General features: G+C 49.2%; 1 protein-coding gene across 1 annotated transcript in view; it reads right to left on the bottom strand.

Moving 5' to 3' along the window:
- HTRA1 (HtrA serine peptidase 1) overlaps positions 1–22,425 on the bottom strand; it is a 57,420-nt gene extending 34,995 nt beyond the window's left edge. The window contains exon 1 of the mRNA XM_082601736.1: positions 21,852–22,425. Coding sequence (XP_082457862.1) covers positions 21,852–22,410 — 559 coding nt within the window. The 5' untranslated portion in view covers positions 22,411–22,425. The remainder of the gene's footprint in view (positions 1–21,851) is intronic.
- Positions 22,426–24,371: the final 1,946 nt, after the last annotated feature.

The raw sequence follows: 24,371 nt of genomic DNA, 5'->3' as shown, positions 1-24,371 counted from the left end.
TGAAAAAGAAGAAGTAAAAGTGTCACTGTTTGCAGATGACATGATACTATACATAGAGAATCCTAAAGATGCCAGCAAAAAACTACTAGAGCTAATCAATGAATTTGGGAAAGTTGCAGGATACAAAATTAATGCACAGAAATCTCTTACATTCTTATACACTAATGATGAAAAATCTGAAAGAGAAATTAAGGAAACACTCCCATTTACCACTGCAACAAAAAGAAGAAAATACCTAGGAATAAACCTACCTAGGGAGATAAAAGACCTGTATGCAGAAAACTATAAGACACTGATGAAAGAAATCAAAGATGATACAAACAGATGGAGAGATACACCAAGTCCTTGGATTGGAAGAATCAACACTGTGAAAATGACTATATTACCCAAAGCAATCTACAGATTCAATACAATCCGTGTCAAATTACCAATGGCATTTTTTTACAGAACTAGAACAAAAAATCTTAAAATTTGTATGGAGACACAAAAGACCCTGAAGAGCCAAAGCAGTCTTGAGGGAAAAAAATGGAGCTGGAGGAATCAGCCTCCCTGACTTCAGAGTATACTACAAAGCTACAGTAATCAAGACAGTATGGTACTGGCACAAAAACAGAAATATAGATGAATGGAACAGGATAGAAAGCTCAGAGATAAACCCACGCACCTATGGTCAACTACTCAATGACAAAGGAGGCAAGGATATACAATGGAGAAAAGACAGTCTCTTCAATAAGTGGTGCTGGGAAAACTGGACAGCTACATGTAAAAGAATGAAATTAGAACACTCCCTAACACTATACACAAAAATAAACTCAAAATGGATTAGAGACCTCAATGTAAGACCAGACACTATAAAACTCTTAGAGGAAAACATAGGAAGAACACTCTTTGACATAAATCACAGCAAGATATTTTTTGATCCACCTCCTAGAGTAATGGAAATAAAAACAAAAATAAACAAATGGGACCTAATGAAACTTAAAAGCTTTTGCACAGCAAAGGAAACTACAAACAGGATGAAAAGACAACCCTCAAAATGGGAGAAAGTATTTGCAAATGAATCAATCAACAAAGGATTAATCTCCAAAATATATAAACAGCTCATGCAGCTCAATATTAAAAAAAGAAACAACCCAATCCAAAAATGGGCAGAAGATCTAAATAGACATTTCTCCAAAGAAGACATACAGATGGCCAAGAGGCACATGAAAAGCTGCTCAACATCACTAATCATTAGAGAAACGCAAATCAAAACTATAATGAGGTATCACCTCACACCAGTTAGAATGGGCATCATCAGAAAATCTACAAACAACAAATGCTGGAGAGGGTGTGGAGGAAAGGGAACCCTCTTGTACTGTTGGTGAGAATGTAAATTGATACAGCCACTATGGAGAACAGTATGGAGGTTCCTTAAAGAACTAAAAATAGAACTACCATATGACCCAGCAATCCCACTACTGGGCATATACCCAGAGAAAACCATAATTCAAAAGGCACATGCACCCCAATGTTCATTGCAGCACTATTTGCAATAGCCAGGTCATGGAAGCAACCTAAATGCCCATCGACAGACAAATGGATAAAGAAATTGTGGTACATATATACAATGGAATATTACTCAGCCATAAAAAGGAACGAAATTGGGTCATTTGTAGAGATGTGGATGGATCTAGAGACTGTCATACAGAGTGAAGTAAGTCAGAAAGAGAAAAACAAATATCATATATTAATGCATATAGGTGGAAGCTAGAAAAATGGTACAGATGAACTGGTTTGCAGGGCAGAAATAGAGACACAGATGTAGAGAACAAACATATGGACGCCAAGGGGGAAAAGCTGCGGGGGGGAGGTGGTGGTGGTGGGATGAATTGGGAGATTGGGATTGACATGTACACACTGATGTGTATAAAACTGATGACTAATAAGAACCTGCAGTATAAAAAAATAAATAAAATAAAATTCAAATAAATAAATAAAAGAAAATTATAGACTAATATCCAGCATGAACACAGACTAAATGTTCTTAAATTTTTTAACAAATAGAATTCAGCAATATAAGAAAAAGGATACTATATCATGACTAGGTGGGGTTTATCCCAGGAAAGGATAAATAAGGTTGGTGTAACATCTGAAAACTAAATAGCGTAATTCAGCAAATTAACATACTAAAAAAGAAAACCCAGGCGATCATCTCAATAGATGCAAAAAAAGATCTGACAAAATTGAACGTCCATTCATGATAAAAAAAATACTCAGCAAACTAGAAATAGAAGAGAATTTCCTCAGTTTGATAAAAGCAATCAACAAAAAACCTAAAACTAACATCATACTTAATGGTAAAAGATTACATGCTTTCCCTCTAAAAATGAGAACAAGGCAAGGACATCTATTCTTACCACTTCTATTCAATATTTTATTGAAGTCCTAGACAGAATAATTAATTAGAAAAAGAAATTTAAAGGCATAGAGATTGGAAAGGAGAACCTAAAGCTGTCTTTATTTGCAGATGACATAAGGGTCCACGTAGAAAAAGAATCTATAAATATATTACCTAGAATAAGTGAGTTTATCAACATCACATGATAACAGGTCAATATGCAGAATCAATTGTATTTCTATGTATTAGCAGTAAACAATTAGAAACTGAAATTTTTAAAAATACCAATTATAACACACCATCAAAAATATTAAATACTTAGGAAAATGTTGAATAAAATATGTGCAAGACCTGTTCACTGGAAGCTACAAAACTGCTGAAATAAATAAGAAAACCTAAATAAATGGAGAGAGACATCATACTGTGGGTCAGAAGACTCCCTATTATTAAGCTATCAATTTTCCCAAAACTGATCTACAGATTCAACATACTCCCAGTGAAAACCCCAGCAGGAGTCTTTGTAGAAATTGATAAGCATTTCTAAAATTTATGTGAAAAGCAAAGAACCTAGGATATCAAAATAATTCTCAAAAAGAGAAAACTGTATGATGTATTACGTGATTTTAAACAGAAAAATTCTGAATAACTAGGATTAGTAGAATGATGTCACAACATTTTACATAGACAGATCTTTCCACTTCCCTAATAAATATTTATCATTAATAATTTTAAACACAACAAATGACCCACTAAGAGTAGCCATTTCCTATAATTTTATGAGCTTTACAATTGCCAGATTCCCATCCAAAGATAATAATGATTCATCTTTCCCCTTTATAAACTACTGGTCATGCACAAAACTCCACAAATGCTGCTTCCTTGGAACCATCATCTCTGGAGTTTTACAGACGATACTTCTTAACTACTTTCAACAACTTACTTACATGAGGAAAAGAGAGACACACACAGTGTTGAAAAGTTTCAGTGATTATTATCAGAATGAGAATTAACAGACAGTTCCATTATTAAGTGTTTACTGAAAAAAAGCCAGGCAGTAAGTTAAGTATTTGACATACATTACCACACTGAAGAAAATTTGTTGCAGTGAAAATGAAAATCACGAGGGGACTACGAATCCAAGGACAGCCTTTTATCTGTGTTTCTCTCAAAAGATTTAGCACACAATTGCACATGTGCTTTAAATACCTCAAAATGTCTCATTCATCTTTAAGGCAAACATGTCAGGTAAAGATGAGAGGTGAAGCAAGAAGAAGTCTTGCTGGTCCTAATGCATTTGTTCTCACTCTGCCTTGAACCACCCCTGAGTGCCATAGCAAACTCACAGGATATTTCACGTCTCCTGGGGAAACACAGCGATACTTGATACCTGTTGGACACCTTGAGAACGAGCTCTAGGCAATTCACGGGTCCAAAATCAGATTGCACTACATTCTTTTGACGATTCCATATTTTGTGAATTTGGATTTCTGGTGGTCGCTGTGATTAAAAGAAAGTACTGTACAAAAATCTATGTTGAACTGGAAATGGGGTGGCAGTGTCCAATCTGATTCCAAGATTTGAAAGGCTGTGTGGCTCCCAACAGGTGTGCAAAGACCATTTGTATTAATTTTGTAAGTAACTGTGGTTATTGAATAATGAAATTAAAATATCATTTTTCTTTTCTTTTTTTTTTTGTCAAATGACTAATAGGTTACAAGGACACAAAAACTTATTAAGGTGTTGGGACCTAATTATAATACTTGATAAATGGAACGGTCGGATCCTTCTTTTGGCCTAGGGGATGCCATGAAAAATTACTGAGACATCAAAGGTGCCCACAAACCATGAAGCTTTGGGAACCTTGGCCAGGTCTCCTGGGCTCTCTCCAGTGGATAATCCTGAATCCCAGCACAGCTACAATAATCCAAAGCGTAAGTGGATTTAGAGTGAAGGTAAACAAGGCTTTGCCCTAGAGCCCGCCCGCATTTGCCCTGCGAGGGCTCTGGCAAAGCATTCAGCTGTCAAACGCTTTTGGAAAATCTGTAGAAGTGAAATATTTAAACTGCAGTTGGTTGAAACCATTGTCTCCTCCCTCTGTCACACATCTCCTGTCCTGTCGGAGTGCTGTGGGCATTTGGGGATGTGGCTAAGAGGAAAGTAAAACTAGAGGGAGCATTTTGCTTTGCGTTTAAGTTATGTGCTTTGAAGTCACTTCTGGTTCTAGTTACCTAACCTGGGACAGAAACGGTTTCCACGGGCGTTGCTATTGCCACCCTGCCAGCGCCCCTACTGCAGGCCACAGGTTGTATAGAGTACAGTGACCTGGCCTGGAAGTATGTGGGTAGTGGAGAAATATGCCAGAGGAAAGACTAAACTAATAATAATAGTAGTAATAATAATAATGACAATAAGAAGAAGAAATAATTCTATTCTCTTCAGAGGAAACATTACAAAATATGTCACATGAAAAGGCGATCAAAGGATCTACAGCCAAAAAATACAGGGGGGCGGCGGGGAGGAGTATTTTAAAGGTGAAAGTGGATCTGGTAGTTACTAACAACATGACATTTTTCTGGGTTTTGTGGAGTTTGTAGAATTTGTCCACTTTAAAAAATTTTAATTTGTGGCAGTTTGTTTTCTCAATCTAAATAAGGAATCATTTCCATGCCTACTGTATTCATAATTGTGAATTCTTTTTCTTAAGAGGGTGCCCCTAATTGTCCACATTTCAGGTCCCATAAAACTGGACCTGACAGGGGTAGGTGGGAGTACCAAATCTTGCCCAGGGACCGGGCCTGGGTCTCACCCTCGTGGCTCCCTGACCCCCTAGAGCACGTGGCTGGCTCACAGTGTTAAGAGGGGGACGCCCGAGCCAGGCCAGCAGGACACCTGAGCTACACCTACAGGACACATGGCCTCTGCCAGCCAGGACTCTCAGTGACCGACAAGTCACCATGGCCAGTGTGCCATGGATACACTTTTTAATTTTATTTTTAATTGTTTTTATATTGGAGTATAGTTGATTTACAATGTTGTGTTAGTTTCAGGTATACAGCGAAGTGATTCAGTTATACATATCTATACATATCAATCTACATCTAAATCTACATATATCTGTTCTTTTTCAGATTCTTTTCCCTTATAGGTTATTACCGAATACTGAGTGTAGTTCCCTGGGCTATACAGTAGGTCCTTGTTGTTTATCTATTTTATGTGTATTTTATGTGTATATGTTACTTGTTGTTTATCTATTTTATGTGTATTTTATGTGTATATGTTACTCCCAAACTCCTTATGTAACCCTCCCCCCAACCTTTCCCCTTTGGTAACTGTAAGTCTGTTTCCACTGTAGGAGGACCAAGGCGGCCCTCCAGGGTGGCCCCTGCTCCACATCTGGCTACAGTTTTCCTGGAATTGGATCTGGACGCTCTGTCCCTCGCCCCATCCCTTGGTTCCTTGTCCCTTCTCCATGCAGAGCTGCCCACCCTCTCCCACCCCGGCTTAGCAGCTCAGGTTCACAAACCCAGAGTTTCCCGGAGAGACAGGAAGGCCAAGCTGGACTCCAACCTCAGAACATTCCTAGCGGGGTCAGCAAGGCTGGGTACAGTCACAAGGCTCCTTGTTAATGCCAGAGTGGCTCCAGAGCAGACCTGGCCTCCAGTCCCGATTCTCTGCCCCTCACAGCTGTGTCGCTTCAGGCAGCGGCTCTCCCTGTCCAAGCCTCAGTCTCTCCTCCTGCAACATGGAGATAATACCACTACTTCTGGGAGCTGGGAGTCCTGAATGAGAAAAGCACAAAAAACACTAAACCCCATGCCCGTCTCGAGGCCACGAGCTGGGTGATCACCTCCCCGTTCTCAGCCCTGCACTCAGCCTCCCCGGTACATCTCAACACCTCCAAAAGGCTCCTCCCACACTTCTGAAACTTTTCTAAGAATCCCACTTCTACATTCTAATTCGGGCAGGCCTGGCCCATTTTCGATGTCTCCCCTGAGTAATTGCCACTTGGGGTGCATGAACTTACTGCAGGACCCCCGAGGACATGCCCATCTCCTGTCTCATCCACAACTCCCTCCATCACGTGGCTTTGAGTCCCCAGCTCTATCCCCCAAGATTCCTTAACGCACACTCTCCACTCCTGCAAACCTGCAGGGAGGATCTTACGTCCAGTCTACAGAGATGGGGAAACAAAGGGAGGATCAGAGAAGTCAAGCACGATGCTCAAAGCTTCAGAGCTGGCGAGCGGCAGAGGCGGGAGCCACCCGTCTGGCTCCCCAGCTGGACTCTGCCCTGCCTCTGCGGCCTCCCTTCCAGGTCCCAGCCCTTTCGCCCAGCCTCCAGTCCCCCGCAGCTCCTGCACTTGTGGGGACACACTTCCCACTTCCAGGCCTGAGAACTCAGAGCCAGGATCCAGGATTAACAACGCAACCTTCCCTTCCAGCAAGAACAATCGCGCTCTCCCAATTCTCAACAGAGTTGGTAAGCAGGGCTAACTGGGAAAACAAAACACAGTATATTCGAGGGAAAAGAAATAAATCCTCCTTTATTCAACGGGAACAGCATGTTCTCAAACACCGTCCCACATTTAGGACCAGCTAGATAATTTGCAGAGCCCAGTGCAAAAGGAAAACGTGGAGGCCCCTTGTTCCAAAATTATTAAGAATTCCAAGCTGGTCACAGCAGAGCATGAAGCCAGGGGTGGGTTCCTCCTGAGGGGGTGGCACGCCCATGAAGCCGGCCCTGCCTGCTTTCCAAACTCATCTGTTTTTAAACCCAAAGTGCACATGAAGTCCTGAGAAGCATCACACTTGCTCAGGACCTGATGGAGACGCTGCCTTAATCTGGCTGAGCCCAGGAGCCCACAGGCAGTCAGTCTATAGGAGCCGAGGAAACGTCCCATATGCTAGGGGGCAGGCACCCCCCTCCTGTGATCTAAGATGCCTGGTACAGCCTCACACTCCGTGAGGCAACCCGTGCGACCGCAGCAAGCCCCTCGTGCCGAAGGTTCCTCCTCTTTAAAATACGGAGGCTCAATCGGGTGGCTTCCAAGGTCCCTCTCGGCTCCACAGAGAAAGGGAAGAACTCACTTGTGATTTTTCACCTAATTTCTTCAACTTTAAACGCCAGCAAAGACAGTCATACTTTAAAGACTACTAATCGTACCACAGCCCGATCCTGAAAGTCGACAAGATGCAGGGGAAAGGACAAAACGGGAAGAAAGCAGCTCAGCCAACATGATGGCTGGATTCGTCCAGGGTCTACTTGCCAAAGGACTGTGGCAGGCTGGTCAGGGCAGCCTCCCTCCTGCACGGCCCCAGTCCCCCTGATACTTCCGGTCCAGCCCTCTCTTCCTTCTGTGTGTGGACCTGGGCATAAGTGACAAAAGAAATAACGTTCTTTTGAAGGCAAGGGCGCATGTGCATTGTACAGAGGTTGGAAATGAAAGCCAATGGAAAACATATTCGCATTTTCATTTGAAGGACCAGAAGAAGTAATGACCCCTGAGATGCCAGCTTGGACCCACAACTGCTCTGAACTCAAAGTCCTGCCCAAAAGCCTTGGGAAATTTCTCTTGGCCTCCTGCAGACACAGCCGGCCAGTCTCCCACAGGCTCAGAAACTGTAAATAAAGGAGCAAACACAGCAGGCTTCCAGTGGGGTGTCATGAAAACTTAAAATAGCCTTTGGGAATGGCTCAGTTGAGGTAGGGGTCTGGGACGCACTCCCCATCTGTCATCAGCCACCCTCCCACAGCCAAAGCACCCCGAGCAGGAGCTCCCCATATGAGGCCTAGTCTCTGGAACCCCATCCTCCAAGGACCAGCCTAGATTCAGGCCTAGAAACCAGTGATACCTCAGAATGCATTGCCATGGGGGTGTATGCTGGAGGCTGTCCTCTTCTTCATCTTTAGAGGGTCCCAGGGTCACATCTGAATATTTCTCTGTCACTAGTATGGCGAGATTAAAAGTAACTACAAAGAGGCTACTTGCTTGGTCAACAAATCCAGGCCCAAATCCAGAGGGGACCCCCCAGGAGGAAATGATTACACGTCAGGCACATCATCCACATGGGCCCAGGGCTCTGTTCTCACCAGTCCCATTCCACTCACTGTTCGTCACCTTTACCCAGAGGCCAAGTGGAGCCTGATGAGGCTGGGGTGTGGGAATAGGGGGATGGGAGCGCTGGGCACCACACTGCCTTGAGCCAAAGGTCCCCCTCCTTCTGATGGGGAAAAAACAGAGCAGAGAGAATGAGAGGGCTGCAGGCCAAGGCCGGCGGATGGGGAGGCCAGCCGCTGGCACCGTGGAAAGAGAGAAGCTGGAAGACTGAGCTTTACCCTGAACGGCGGGCCCTGCCACGACTTTTATTTTTATTTTTATCTTTTTTTTGCGTTACGCAGGCCTCTCACTGCTGTGGCCTCTCCCCTTGTGGAGCACAGGCTCCGGACGCGCAGGCTCAGCGGCCATGGCTCACGGGCCCAGCCACTCCGCGGCATGCGGGATCTTCCCGGACCGGGGCACGAACCCGTGTCCTCTGCATCGACAGGCGGACTCTCAACCACTGCGCCACCAGGGAAGCCCCCGGAAGCCCCCTTGCCACGACTTTTGATAGCAGGGTTGGAAGGTGGCCTCCACAACTCTGGCCAAGCGCAGGCACCTGAGGCCCGAGTAAGACACCTGTGCCAGGTGTGTAGGCGGAGACAGGGCCAGGAAGCACACCGCGCAGCTGGGAGAGGGGCTCGTCCACATCCAGGGAAGGCAAGGGGATGCCTTTTCACCAAGAGAGTCTCTCTTTGTGAGGTTGCATGATGAATTCGAGAATTCCCTTGAGGGGCACAGGAGGAGAAGGCCAGACCAGCTGAGGGGGAGCCAGAGCATCAGGCAGGCTGCAGTTAAAGGAGCCGGGACGGCAGAGAAACACAGAATGCTTCCTCTTCTGCTGAACTTTGACTGCGTTCTCCCCGAGGGTCAGGAGAGAAATCAATTTAAACAGGTCCCTAATGGCTAAGGATGCATGAAGTGCAAAGGGGATGGGGCCTCCTTTTTGCAAGAGTGGTCGCCTGGGGGAGAAAAAAATAAAAAAGCATCACTCAGTGACCGCAGCAGAGATGTCCTGCAAGACTCATTTTCTCCACGCTTTCAGTTTGAGTGACTGCATTCTGTCTGTCCCACTCCATTAAATTCCAAGGAAAACTTGTCAGCCACGGCTCCAACCCAGAGTCTGGCCCAACGCTGGTCTGGAGCGTGGAGACAACCGAAACAGAAGTGAGACCTTGCACATTCCAGGAAACCAGACCCCCATTCTAATCGGTGCTGCGGCTGCAGATTCCAGGGCAGAGGGGCCCGTGCAGCTAGGTTTCTCTGAACCCTGCAGGGAAAATGCTCAGGAGAGAGGCATCACTTGGCTGTGGCCAAGGCAGCCGACTGAGGTCTAAAATCCACCTCAAAGTCCTGTACCTCATCAGGGCCACCGTCTGCAAGTCTAAGTGAGATAGATCGAAACAGAAAAGACACAGCTTTGGAAACAAGTTTCCCATGGCCAAAGGCCCTCAGCCTTATTTTTGTCAAAAGAAACTGAATTCACAGGTAGCAACTGTTTTTTTTTTTAAAGATGTATAATTGGATGATGGACCACTACACTCTCTGTCTTTTGCAGACAAATAACGAAGTAAAATTCAGGAGAGTTACGTGTGACCCATTTCTCTGCTCCTAATGAATAAAGGAGGAAGAGGGGGAGGAGCCTGGGAGCCTGGCCTCAATTTCCAGCCCACACTGGCACTTCCAAGGCCTGGCAGCCCCTGGCTTTCCGGTGCAGTCTCTCAGACGGCTCAGAGTGGGAAAAGCTCGCCTGACGCCAGACCTCAGACTGCAAACCCGTCCCTCATATCCATGGGCCCTGAGCGAGTAACTGTTTGCAGGGGCTGGGACCAGGCTGCTGCCGATGATGCTGGAAAAGACTCAGGCAGGTGAAGTGAAGGAGGAGAAAGACAACCCAAACAAGGCTAAGACAGCCTCTCTGGAGGAGGAACAGCTTTCAGGGGGCACCCGGCCAGCTGGCTGTCAGTCATAAGCACGGCCCAGTTCTCTGCAGCTTCAGCTTTACTGGTAAAAGATGCCTTTTCCAGAACAATGCATCTATGTCTAAAGGTGCCTGTCATTGATAACCGCTTTTCAGTCTCACTGGCAAAAAAAAAAAAAAAAAAGTCCTCGCTTGCATACTCATTGTGAATGCTTGGGTTTGCTGGGTATTGTTGCCTTTAATAGTTTTTTTCTGACCTGTCGGATGTCAGAAACAAAAGTCAGAAAAAGAAGTTTCCAATCAGTTCCACCACACGATTTCTTTTTTCAGAAGTCTCCTGAACACCCGGATGATGTGTCCATTATTATCTTTGGGGAAACCGCTGACTGCTCAGCTCACAAAAACACTATTAACTTTCCTCCTGATAAGCACCTGGCTCCAGTCTTGACCTTCCCAGATTTCTCAGCTGGGTTCCCTTCCCGCTCCAGCTCCTTCCTCCTGGTTGTTGTGTCTGAAGCGGCCAAGGCAGCGCAGGCTCCCGAAGCCTCCAGCTGCAAGCAGCGGGCTGGGCGGTGACGGGTCCATTTATTAAAGGTCTGGGACACACTCCTGAGCTGTCAGCAGCCACCCTCCTGTAACCCCTGGTTGGGGAGTGTGGGCCTGGGGCTTGGGAAAGTAGAAGGGGGGATGTGATGGTGAAGCAAGACCCTCCATCCAGGAAGGGGACAGTTCTTCCTGAGAGGCACCCCCTGCCCGTTTGCTGATGAGCATTGTCCTCGAGGTGTGAGAAGGGTAACTTGTAAAACTGAGCCAAAACTCAGAAGGAATCTTTGGCTCAAGTGAGAAGTGAATAGTGGGTCTTAAGACCCAAGACAAGCCACTTCCCCTCTCTGGGTCTCAGTCACCTCATCACTAAGACAAGGGGCTGACTAGACCACTTCCGACATCCCTTCCAGCTCCCTCCAAAAATTATATGATCTAATAAATCTGAAAAGTGCATTTCCTGATCTTTTCCTTTCAGTATGTAATTCCCATCCTTATGGAATATTCTTATTTTCCAGGCTGGCTTCCTGCATCCTGTACTCCAGTTTCTTCTGAGCCATCTGAGCCGTCTAGTCACTTTCAAGGTGACTTCTGGGGCTGGGATTCGGATTTCCCCAACAGGAAGAGGAGATAAAATAAAAGTCTGGCCTTACTACGTTCACACAACAGAATATTATTCGGTCATAAAACGGAATGAAGCGCAGACACACGCAACGTGGATGAACCTTGAAAACATTACGGTCAGTGAAAGAAGTCAGTTACAAAGGACCATAAATGTATGATTCCACTTATATGAAATGTCCAATGTCCAGAACAGGGAAATCCATAGAGACAGAAAGCAGATTAGTGGTTGCCTAGGGCAGAAAGGAAGTATGGGGTGACTGCTAACCGGTCCCGGGTTGCTTTTTGGAGTGATGAAAGTATTCTAGAATCACACAGTGATGATAGTTGCCCTTCTCTGTAAGTATATAAAAACTCTGACCTATCCGCTTTAAAAGGGTGAATTTTGGGCTTCCCTGGTGGCGCAGTGGTTGAGAGTCCGCCTGCCGATGAGGAGGACGCGGGTTCGTGCCCCGGTCCGGGAAGATCCCACATGCCGCGGAGCGGCTGGGCCCGTGAGCCATGGCCGCTGAGCCTGCGCGTCCGGAGCCTGTTCTCCGCAACAGGAGAGGCCACAACAGTGAGAGGCTCGCATACCACAAAAAAAAAAAGGGTGAATTTTATGGTACGTGAATAATATCTCAATAGAACGGCATTAAAGAAAAAAGTCACTGTTTCTTTTTACTTCTTTAATGTGGCTACTAGAGAACTGTATTTTATATATGTCACTCCAGTTGTATTTCGGTCTATGTGTAACCAAACAATCGAATAAACATATTGCTCACTTTTCCAAACAAGCACAAACAGTCTGGCCTCCTCCTGCATCCTGGACAGAGCTGGCATCCGGGAGGCTGAGTGCAGAGAGCCGTGGGCTGGGCGTCCAGAAACTCAGAGTCTCTGTCACAGCCTGGCTTGTGACCTCAGGCTTTCACATCCCCTCACTGGTCCTGGCCCCTCAATGAAAACACGAGTGTTGGACCAGATGACCTGACCACCACACAATCCCCCTTAGGTCAGACCGTCTGTAATTACAACTCCATCCGCAGGTAAGATCAAACTTTAAAAGTTCTCTTTCTACCCCAAACATTGCTTATCTCCTAAAAGCAGTCAATCTGGGAATAAAAGTCACTTCAAGACAGACCAGGTAATTTACTGACTGAGCAGAGTGCCCGGTCTGGTACCATCCTATGCCATTTATCCTGAAGGATTTCCTTCGGGAGAATTTCTTCTTGGCTTCTTCTGCCCCAGCTGTCAGTGACTTAGGAGTTGGGTAATTCTATAGCTGACGGTAACGGATATGGGTACAACCCCCTGGAAAATAATTTGGCAACCCCTTGGAAAAAAATGTATGGCCCTTGGCATACACCAAGGGCCATAAAAAAAACTTAACCTTCCATCCAGTCATTGCACTTCTTAGTATCTATCTCAAAAGAATAACCCTAGATTCAGAAATAACCATGAACACAAAAATGTTTGTTTTGGGGCAAACGTGGCCCAAATGGACACAAAGAAGGACTAGTTAACCAAATGGTGGTAATGCTCGGGACAGAAATGATGAAGCTGCTGGAATAATGGTGGAATCCTGAATCTTTTCTCTTCTTTTATTTTTGATGTGATTAAAGTTTATTTATAACTTTCAAAAACTGGCATAATGCATGCAGTATGCCATCAAATGTATAAATGCATTTCCCATGATGTCTAAACAGTATGGTGAAAAGGGATGAAAAAGAGTCTTTAAGCTGAGAGGGAAAATCTTGGTATATTCATCCCAAAGGAAATCAGACCACAGCTTAAAAGACATTGAAGCATCTCAGCCCTGATTAATCTGGCGTGTCCACCACTATATTTATACTAATTTTTTTTCTTTTTAGCAAGAGCACTGTAATTATGGTTCAAGGGCATTAATAGGTGCTTAGAACTCTTGAGAGGAGAAGTCAGTCATTATATGGATAGCTTTTTGGTCATCGTACAACCCAAGGAGCTTATTTTTGGCGGGGGTGGGGGAGGAGTTTTCTTTAGCATCATTTTGTAATGGGAGACCAAGTGAAAGCACCCACTGTTTCTGCCTCATGGGAATCGTGTGCATGGACCCCAGCCTCTCCCAAATAACCCCCTGCTTTAGCAGGAAAGTACAGCTGAGGAGGGAAGGGCTCGAAGGCTCTGCCTTGGGCCTCAGGATGGAGCCCACACTGACCCACCATCCTCCTGCCCCGATGAGCTAAGCCGCTTGTGAGAGTTGTGTTCCCTTTGGGTGCCTCTCTCTGAAGTGAAGGGTTGGGTTATGGGACCTGTGAGAACCTTCCACACTCAGATTTTGTGCGCTGGGATTCTGTCCACAGCCAACTGGTGTCTTTGGCCAGTCAACAGCGTCTCTGAGAGGACGGAGGTGTCCCTGTCCACAAAATCCCAGAAGACATGAAAATGGAGAGTTGGTGTGGTTAGAGATGGATTGTGGAAGATGAGGGCACAGCTGTATTTTTCAGAGGATGAAGAACTATATGGCTGACCAACGGTGAGTGCTCCAAGAGAAGAGCCTTGGATGAGAGGGTTCCAGGGCCCCACAGACAGAAGGGGATCAGTGCACATGGGGCCTTTCTAGAAGGTCTCAAACTCTTGCCCTTCCTCCTATACCTTCTGTGCTGTTATCAGACTTCTCCTCCTGGGTTTTTTCCAACGAGGGCTGAACCGCATTGGGCTACATTTTCCAGAGCCAAAAAGGTCAAGTTGGTGGAGAAATGTCAAACTAGGACCCAAGAAACCCCAACTCAGGCCACTTCTTGACCAGTAAATGTTCAATAGAAACGTAGCCTGAACACTCAGCGTGCAGACCACAGGCTCCCTGGTAAAGAGCACGCGCTCTCTGTGGTGGAGACACAGAGATGGTTGTGTGGTCAGAACCCAGGTTTCCAGAAACTAGGAGGCCGTAAAGGAGACAGTGCTGTTCAGGGCCCCAGAACAGGCTCCAGAGACACCAACATCCATCTTCCAGGAACAGACAGACCAAAGGCAGGCAGAGAATCACCAGGAATATAGTTGACTGTAACCAATCCACTAGACCGAACTGATGTTTATGAAACACTCCCCCCAACAACAGCAGGAGATTCTGCTGTTCACATGGAACGTTCACCAAGAGAGACCGCATCCTTGACCAGAAAACACATCCTAACAAATTTAAAAGAAGACAAAAAGGGGCTTCCCTGGTGGCGCAGTGGTTGAGAGTCCGCCTGCCGATGCAGGGGACACGGGTTCGTGCCCCGGTCCGGGAAGATCCCACGTGCTGCGGAGCGGCTGGGCCCGTGAGCCATGGCCGCTGAGCCTGCGCGTCCGGAGCCTGTGCTCCGCAACGGGAGAGGCCACAACAGTGAGAGGCCCACATACCGCAAAAAAAAAGACCAAAAAAAAAAAAAAAGAAGAAGAAAGAAGAAGAGAAATCATACAAAGCATGTTCTTAGACCACAGTGAAACTGAACTAGAAATCAATAACAGAAGGCCAGCTGGAAAACCCACAAGTATTTGGAGATTAAGTAACACGCTTCTAAGTAACACCTGAGTCAAAGACATCTCAAGAATAATCTGGGAGTGAGGCAGACTTGGGTTCAAATCCTGGCTCCACCTCCCTCTACTGGGTAGCCTTGGACAATTATCAGTCACTTCTTGGAGCCTCATCTCTTCCCAGCTGGAGAACGGAACGATGCCCCTCCCTCCCTCGGTAGCAGTGAGGGAAGCACACGTTTGGTCCCTAACACAAAGAGCACAGCGCCCAGCTCCCAGAAAGTACCCAGTGGTGGTAGCTCTTCTGGTCACTGTTCTGCCCACTGATGTTTCCTACCACCTGGCTGTCCTGGAGAACACTGTCCCTGTCCCCCCCTCCCCCAGGCTAGCTCAGTCTCTGCCAGCGAAAACAAGATGTGACTGCTGAACGTTGAGCCTTCCCTTCTCTGTATCCAGTTGGCAGCCATTGGCCTGGACAACCCCAACTGGCAGAAGCCTCTGTGTCCATCCATCCCCACCGAGCAGGGATGCCACTTGGAATACTGGCACCAAAGAGAGAGTTCTCCTAGTCCTGGGGTGTGAGATGACTCAACTGTTGGATGATCTAGTAAAATCTCGCCCGAGACTATGTGAAAGGGAAGTCTACCACAAATCTCACCAAACTCTCAGAAAAAAATAATAAAATAAAATAAAAGTTTATCAGGCAGACAGGCCTACCGTCTTCTCCTTGAGATTTGATTGCACAACTAATGAAAAAGATGTTTCCTGAGGTTTGAAAATATTGCACAAGGCTCTGACTCATTAAGACAGGGCTTATTCAAATTTGAAAATTATCGAAAATTCCAACCACAACAATGCTGTCACATGACGCTGTGGAGGGCTGCTTTTACAGAACACACTGACTTGACAATTTGTCCTAGGAATGGAAAATAATAGGGTATCCGTGGGCTCCCAAACTTTTTTTTTTTTCTTAAGATGTGACCAATCTTTCCTTGTGAGGAATTCCCAAAGCATGGGAAACAAACTAAGCATCATTCAAGAAGGTCTTGGGGCTGCTATACACTGCTCTCTCCTGTGTGTCACATACTCTAAGGAGGGTCAATGAGATGACATTTGTAAAATCCCAGGCATTCCAGGCATGCAGCTCTTCAATCAAGAGAAGTCACACACTTCTCAGATGGTACAGACAACGCCTGGGGGTTTCAGAGGGTGACAACAGGCAACGTGGTGTCTTGAGTCTCTCTGCCCAGAGAAGCTTTTCTAACATATTTCTTGGCAAACCCCAAGTCAGCCTCCAGGACACAGGTCCCGCATCACCCTCCTTCTCTGTGACACCTTCTTTAAGCCACTCACGCACCTTATCCCCAGGGAGACATCATTACAGCACTTCCTCTACTGAGCGGACTCCTTGACGATGATGATGATGATTATGATGATGATGCTTATTATTATAGCTAACACTGACCCAGTTCTAGTAATGCACTGGGCACAGTTCTAAGCACTAAGTTCATATAATGAGGTGTTTCCATCTTTCAACAATCCTATGACATAGGTATGTATGCACCATTATTTTTATAATGATTTTACTGATGAGGAAACTGAAACTTAGAGAGTTTAAGTCACATACGAGAAGTCATCTTTTTAGAAAGTGGTGATCTGACTCCTTAAGCTGGTGTACTACGAACTTCTTGAGATCATGGGCTAGCCAGCCTTTCTCACCTCTGATTCCTTCTATCTGGACCTTCTAAGTACATAGAAGGTGTTCAATAAAAGCTCTGAATGAACTTAGAAATAGAACTCATGTACACAGAAGGTGTTCAATAAATGCTCTGAATGAACTTAGAAATAGAACTCATGTCACTAATTCCAAAAGCTGAACTCTGCCCTTCCAGCAGCAACAGACATGCCTCTTCAATGGGGGCCATTTGGGGTGGCTACATTTCTCATGTTCTCTGCTGACATTAATTTTCCCTCTTTTTGTTAACAGCAGAGAAGATGGGGAAGGAAGGAGAAAGGGCTCAGGAGGGATCTCACTCCAGAGGACACATGAAGCCCAGCCTCGGAGCCCCTGGGAAACAGCAAGGGCCACCAGGTTCAATGGAGCTCACCTCCTGGGGCTGGGCATGTCACCACAGTGGTCATCTGGGGACTTGCAGCAGACAGCACAAAGCTGCAGTACGAGGCAACCAGACCCAAGTGGGCCACAGGCATTCAACTCGAACGCTGGCTTTAACCATCAGTAACTTAAGAAAAAGAAATAACTCTTAAAGAAGCCAGCCCAGGCTTTAAAACAAGGATGAGGTTACCACAATTCTTCAGAGACTAGTTTTCTTACAAGAATCACACACCATTCCAGCTGGAAGAGCCCTCAGAGATCACCTGGTCCAATCCCCTCACTGTTGAGGCTCTGAGGGCTCGGGAGCCGGTCACCTGGTCAGCTAACAGCCTAGCAGGGTCACAGGCAGTCTCGGCCTGTCAGTCCCTCCACCCCAGCTAGCCTTCCAAGGAACCCTCACCCACTGCCAAACTTGATTTCTTCTTCAAATTAAGCCTCACCATCGCTATTTATTCACTTGAAATATAAGCTCATGGAAAGTCTGATTTCTCAATCCAAGGCACGGAACGGCGTCCAGGATCACACAACTCCAAATGGACTCAGAATCCAGCCCTTCAGTCCCGAGGCTGCCGGACGTCTGACCACAGTTAGCTCATGGTCCCCGCCATAATCACTTACTGAATGCAGTTATTTTAAGTGCTAATGCAATCTATTTACAGCTCCTCTGGATGGAACGAAGTTACTCAGACGCTTGGCTTCTATACACTTGGCTTACTAATTTTATGAAACCTTAATATTTTAACTCTTTAGCAAAACCAACTGAGAACAAAAGAAGATAACCAACCAGAGTGAGCAAAGCCTTATAAACGATTCAAAAGACATCTAAACCAGTGGTGGTTCTTCACCAGGAATGCATGGCCAGCCTGCACCTTCAGAAGCCCTCCCTTGTCAGGCCTGGGGTGAGACCAGGACGAGGAGTTCCTGGGCTTAGAGACCTCTGGGCTCGGGGTTGCTGGGTTTTTTTTTGGGGGGGGGGGTAGCTTTCCTCGAGAGTGTACCAGGAGGAGAAAAGGACTAGGCTTCTGATGCTTGAGGAGGCTTTTTCAGGCCTCTTTTCTGGCTTCCTGTCCTTTTTTTGGCAGAAATCTGCTACACATCCTGGCTAGTTTTTTGCAGCGTCTGGGAATCCGGAGGAGCCTTTCTCTGCCCAAGAGCAGTTTGGGGCCTGGGGCTCTGGTTTGGATGCATCTCTGCTACAGCTGCTTCTGCTTTTTTGGTTTTTTTTCAGCAAGGGCTGCCTTGATGGCAACTGGGGGCAACCATGTCCTCAGACTCCTGTGCCTGCGGAGCGAGAACTGTGACGTGTCCTTTGTTTCTGTTTCATCTCAAGGCCACGGCCATCTGGAGCTCTGTTTATTCCAGCTATTAGCTTCGGCTTAGCTGGGGTTGGCTTATAATCTCGGTTTCTCTGTCAACAGCACAGAGTGCTTATGAATGGGCTGTGGACCAGATGCACGGGTTCAAGTCCTGGGCAAGGTACTGCTCTGTGACTGTCTCCCAGCTGTAACCCGGGGAGGACTACAGCACGCCCCTTATAGGGTTGTTAGGAGGATCAAATGGGTTAACACAGGCCTGGCACAGAATAAGCACGAAGTATATGTTAGCCCTTATTATCAGACTATTAGTAATTGCAATTCCTTTCTTTTTTCGTAATCCCCTGACCAGTATAGAGTTTTTGCTTTAAGCTAATCCAAGCTGCCCCTGGTGGAAGACGACAGCTCTTTTGACCTCTGGTATAACTGGACACTTTCCCATCCAAACCCTGACAGCAGCATTGATTTCTGAAATAGATGATTTGCCTTCATTTCCAGAACCATGATTAGAGACCCTCTCTGAAGTCTTTGCGAAGCTTACAAATAAAAGGGCTTTCTTTCGAATGGTGGCACATTCCGCCATCCAAAGATCCACTGTGGCTCCCAAATGCTGCTCGCCAGCCTGTCCTACCTCCCTTGCCCGCGCTCTCCGCTCCAGACAAACCCTCTTCGCGATCTCGTGAACCGGGGAGCCGATCCAGGCCTCCAGTACGACAGCGCCTCCTCCAAAAGGCCTCGCATGGGCACTCCAGCTAAAAGAGTGCTCCTGCCAAGCCTCCCAGCTGGACAGGCGGCCAATGCACAGCATTTAACAATGATATCAGGTGACCTGCTTGTGGGCAGGGCTTCGACTGAATGAAGTCTTGGCTCCCAGGCTCCTGTCCTCAGAGGTACGTCCAGGAAGTCAAGGGCGGAATGCTAGATGGGGGGAGAAGGGCGGCAAAAGTGAAACCTTCCGTTGAGGAAAGACTGGGTGGCCGTGTATCTCCAGCACCTCTGGTTTCTTCCTTCGTTCATTTATTCATTCAACATGCCCCCACGCATCTGCCAGGTGCCTCCTATGTGCCAGGCAGACACACACACACACACACACACACACACACACAGTGCCGGATGCACCGTAGAGCTCAGTAAATATTTGCAGAAAGAAAGACGGACAGAGGAGAACAGCTCACACCCTCTGTCTCTCCCTCCGTTCTGGGCCACCACGCTCATCCTTCTGTGGCTGTCCCCTCGCTGGTTCTCCTGGGAGCCCGCTGAGGGCCTGACAGCCAGTGGGAGAGGACCTGTTTCCCTCCACACACACGGTGACTATTAATGACCTGAAACTTACTCAGTGACTCCACCTCGCTGGCAATAAATTCGGTGCTTGAATACTGCCAGTTACTCAGGACCCTGTGCAGCGAGACTACAAACAGTAACAGCTGGCTTGTTTTTGACAAAAACACACAATGTGCTTTTTTTTTTTCAATGTACTTTTTTTATACTCATCACCTCACACCCAAACTATTGCACTAGCCCGAACTCCGTGCCCTGGCGTGTTCGGCATTCTACTGCTAGCTTTGTCCTACCCAGGTTTTTTTGGTTATTGTTTGGTTTTTTTGTTTTGAGCTGCCCTGGCTCGAGAAAATCTGAGAACACTTTGGCCCTGGGGCTCTGCACCACCAGCCTGGGTCACCCCTGATGCCCCCCACCCCAAGCATCCCCAGCCACACCAATCTATTCACCAAACAAGACTTGGCTCAGCCTGACCCCCGCACTCCACGTGGGATGCACTTCGGGCCCTCCCCAAACTTCCTTTACGCAGCCTGACCTCCCTTCCCCAGGCTTGGGGTTAAGCACTGGGTTGCTTCTGAGTAAGGCTGTCCGGGTTCAAATTCCAGCTGAGTGGCCTTGGGCAAGTAATTCAACCTCAGTTCCTCCACCTGTAAAATGGGAATGACAGCAAAGGCTCCCTCCTCTCGAGGCTGTGAAGGCCGAGTGTAGTCACACGTGTAACACACCAGGCACACGGACTGGGGCACAGAGTGGGCACCCAATACGCACGTGTTGTCATGCCCAGACCTCAGACTCTGCAGGTTCACTTCTCCCTGGAATATCTCTCCTCCACCCTCTAATTAGGCTGTTTCCTGAGCGCGGAGGCTGGCTCCCTGCTCCCATGCTGGCGGAACACACAATCTCCGTTTCACCTACACTGCTCTGGCACCTTCCTCTCTGTGTCGGCCAACCTGTGCCAGGCCCTAGTGCTGGACCGTTTTCCTACAGAGAAAACCTAGAGCAGCCCCTTGCGCTGGGCTCCCCTCTTTCCCTTTCCACGCACTGCCCGCGGTGAAGAGGCACCGTGTGGCTGCAACCAAGTGCACTGCCAAGCAGGGCTGGCCCATCCCCACACCGCTGAAGTGGCCGGAGCTGAACTCCGTATTGTTTTTCCACATGGTCTCTCTGACTGGAGACGAGAAGCATCCCTCTGGAAGGTCCCGCGAGAGAGTTAGACGATTGCTCCACCCTTTGCCCCATCACCACCACCTCCCCTGCCAGGATGGGTCTTGATGATAGAGAAAAGATGCTTAAGGAGGGAGAGGGTACCCTTCTCCCTCATCCCTAACCCTCTCCCCTCAACCCTGCGTCTGCATTTTTTGTGATCCAAAACCACATTCAGCTTGTTCAAAAAGAACCACTTTCATTTTTGTAGGGTTGGCTCAAAACACGGGAAGCAAGGCGGCAGCAACGCCGCTGCACCGCCTAAACTGGGTGCCTGGCCAGGGCAGCGGGGGGATGGGGGTGGGGGGGCGGGGAGGTCATCTGGGGAAACTGCGGAGCCTGACGGGCAACACCGTCCCTTTCAAATAAAAAGGCAATGTTTTCAACGACAGTATCCGAAATAAAAATGAATGCATGGTTAATTTTAAAGGGGGATGGGGGCAGATGCAGAGAAAGAAGGGAAAGCTACAGAAGTTAGACCCGGTGGTCCCAAAGCCTCAGACTCACGCAGCACAAGGCACCTTTTTCAGCCCCGAACCTCTCAACTCTCTTTATGCCCACATTCCTGTCTTGTTTGTCCCCCAGGCCCTGGCGCGGTGTGGTTCCCCGCGGGGCACCCAGCAGCCGACCAGCGGGCGGGATGCCCCGTCACCCTGGCTCCGGGCTTCTGGACAGAGCACGTCCAGGACCCGCCGCGCGCGGAACAGACCCTGGGCTAGGCGCAAAGCTCGGTTCCGACGGAGCCCGCGCAACGCTGCCACCGCGGGGGCGGGTGCCCGCCTCTCCCGGCCAGTGGGCGCCCGGAATACCCCGCCAAGCTTCGCTGCCCCTCTGCCGGCCCGTCCGTCCCGCGGGGGCAGGTCGGGGCCGGGAGGCGGAGAGCGGGGAGCTCCCCGGAGCACAGGTACCTTGGCCGCAGGCGCCGCGCTGCAGGACGATGACCGGCGGCCGGTGCAGCCTCTCAGAGCGGCGGCTGGCGGCGCGCAGCCGGCACAGGTTGGCGTAGGTAGTGGCGTCGCTGCCGCACACCGGCTCGCTGCTGGCGCACACGCAGAGGCCGGCCTGCGCGCGCCGCCGCACCGTGGCCGAGGCGGGCACGCCGAAGGGCACCACGCACTGCAGCCCTTCGCCGCACGGGCCCTCCTGCAGGCCGCACTCGGCCCCCTCGGGCGCGCCGCACACCTCGCAGCAGCCGCACGCGTCGCGGACGCGGCCGCCCTCGCAGTGTGCCGGCGGCGGAGCGCAGCGCGCGGGCTCGCAGCGCTCGGGACACCCGGCTGCGCCTGGCGCCGCGAGCAGCAGCAGCAGCAGCAGCAGCGGCGGGAGGAACGGGGCGCGCGGGGGCTGCATGGCGGCTCCGACGGCGGCGGCAGGCTGGGCGAGGGCAGGAGTGCGGCGCCGGGGAGAGCGCGGGAGGGACTCGGGGCCAGCGGGCGCGAGCGCGCGCGGCCGCGCGGCCCAGCCCATTGGCCTCGCGGCGGTGACGAGCTGCCTTGGGGACGGGCACTGCGCCCGGGAGGGGGGCCGGCCGGATGGCGGGAGGGCGGGCGGGCGGCTGGACCGGGGACCGCCCGCGGCGGGGGCAGGGCGGGCGCGCCGGGGCACGGCGGGGCTCGTGGGCGCGGGCGGGGCGGCTCGCGGGTCGGCCCGCCGGCTCGCGGGGCCCCGTTTCCCGGTGTCCGCTTCCCACGTATCCGCCTCTCGCGGCTTCCTTCGCCGCGGTTCGTGACCTTAAAACTAAAAAGAGGCTCTGCACGGGGGAACCTGTGGTGGCCCGGCGCGCGAGCGCCCGGGAAAGTTCCCGCAAATTGCCGAGTTGGGGACCCGCCCCGGCCGCGGGAGGGGCCGTTGCCCAGACCCCGGGCGGTGGCACCGCCGGCCCCGGTCACGCGCTCTAGAGGAGGAGGACGAGCACCTCTCTGGAACTGACCCCGTGCTCGGCACGCGCGACCGGGACCGTGGACCCTGTGCAGCCCTACGAAGAAGGCGGGGCCCGCGGGGCTGGCAGAAAGCCAGCTCCCAGATCCACGGTTAAGTGAAAAAAGCAAAGGGCATAAGTAATTAGAATATAATCGTTCGAGTCAGATTGTTTTCAAAAGTTGTTATGGGTAGGATGCGTGCTTGTACATGCACAGAATAGCTCCTGAAGGAGAAGCGAGAAGCTGCTAACGCGCGGGGTGGGGGGAGTCTTGGGTGGGAGAGGGGCGTCGTACTGTTTGAATTTTTCACCGCATGCGTGATTCTCTCAAAACGTTGTTAGTAAATAAAAGAGCTCGCCTTTGATCTCCCACGTGAGAGTCTTCGGTGGGTCATTTGGGACAGACGCCAGTCTAGGCGTCGTCAGGAGGAGCAGGGGCGACCCTGAGATGGGTCCCCGTGCCCTGGCAGTGCCAGGTCGGCAGGTGGGCAGAGCTTGAGCCAGAGGACCCTGTAAGAGGCGGGCTCACGCAGCCCTGGGCCCGGCCAGCCGGGCAGAGGCTCCCAAGGGCGGGTGGGCACGGGCCTTAGGGGGAGCTTAGCGACTTTTCACTATTCTTCTGTGTTTGGGTTGTTCCCTTGAGCACGTGGTACTTTTCCAACAAAAATAGTTTAAACGTAAAATCCAAATATGTGTAACCCCCGCTCAAAGCACCTCCCAAATGTGAGGCATGTTAGCGTCCACGGTCCAGAGGGGTCCCTGGGACCAAGAGCCCGGAAGCAGGAGGTGCAGGAACCCGGGGCATGACAAAGATGTCTTGGTCCCCAGCCTGTGTCCCTAGACCCCATGGCAGTATTTCCTAAAGCCAGAACCTCGTTCTTGTGGTAAGGGAGGCCTGCACTCAGAATTCACTCAGCCCTGGATACCAAAGGAGGGTGATACCTCTGCTGATTAGAGGCCCTGAGTGCCTGACTGGCTGTGATTACCCAAAAAGGGGTTGGGCGGGGTGCAGGAGAGGAATAATTAGAAAAGTCCATCAGGAAATAAAAAGACTCTCCCCGCTGCAGGCCAGTGAGCAGATGAGATAAACAGGGCCTGCGGTGTGGATAAATTGGTGAAAACTCCTTTTCATCCAATACTTGTATTTTACAGATGAGAAAACTGAAGGCCAGAAAGGGTAAGTGACTCCCCAGGTCACACCACAAGTTAAGAGCGATGGAGCCAGAGCACCTTCTAAACGGTCTGTGCCTGCAAGTTCCCATCCTCCACCCTCCAGCCAAGTGACCAGACCGCAGAGTGAACTAGATGATTCAAAACAAAACATGACCACAACTTATCCGAGGTCCCTTCTTGTCAGAGAATAAGTCCCTGAGGGTCCCACTGAGTCCCCATCACGCTCGCACCCCTTTCTCCACTCCATCCCCCCACCACACACACTTTGCTCCCCCAGAGTTGAATAACTTGCATTTCCTGGAGCATACCTTCCTGTTTAAGGTTTCTCTGCCTTTGC

This window comes from Mesoplodon mirus, assembly GCF_964341445.2.
Source record: "Mesoplodon mirus genome assembly, chromosome: 2".
Lineage (NCBI taxonomy): Eukaryota > Metazoa > Chordata > Mammalia > Artiodactyla > Ziphiidae > Mesoplodon > Mesoplodon mirus.
This window is presented reverse-complemented; position numbering and strand designations above follow the sequence as displayed.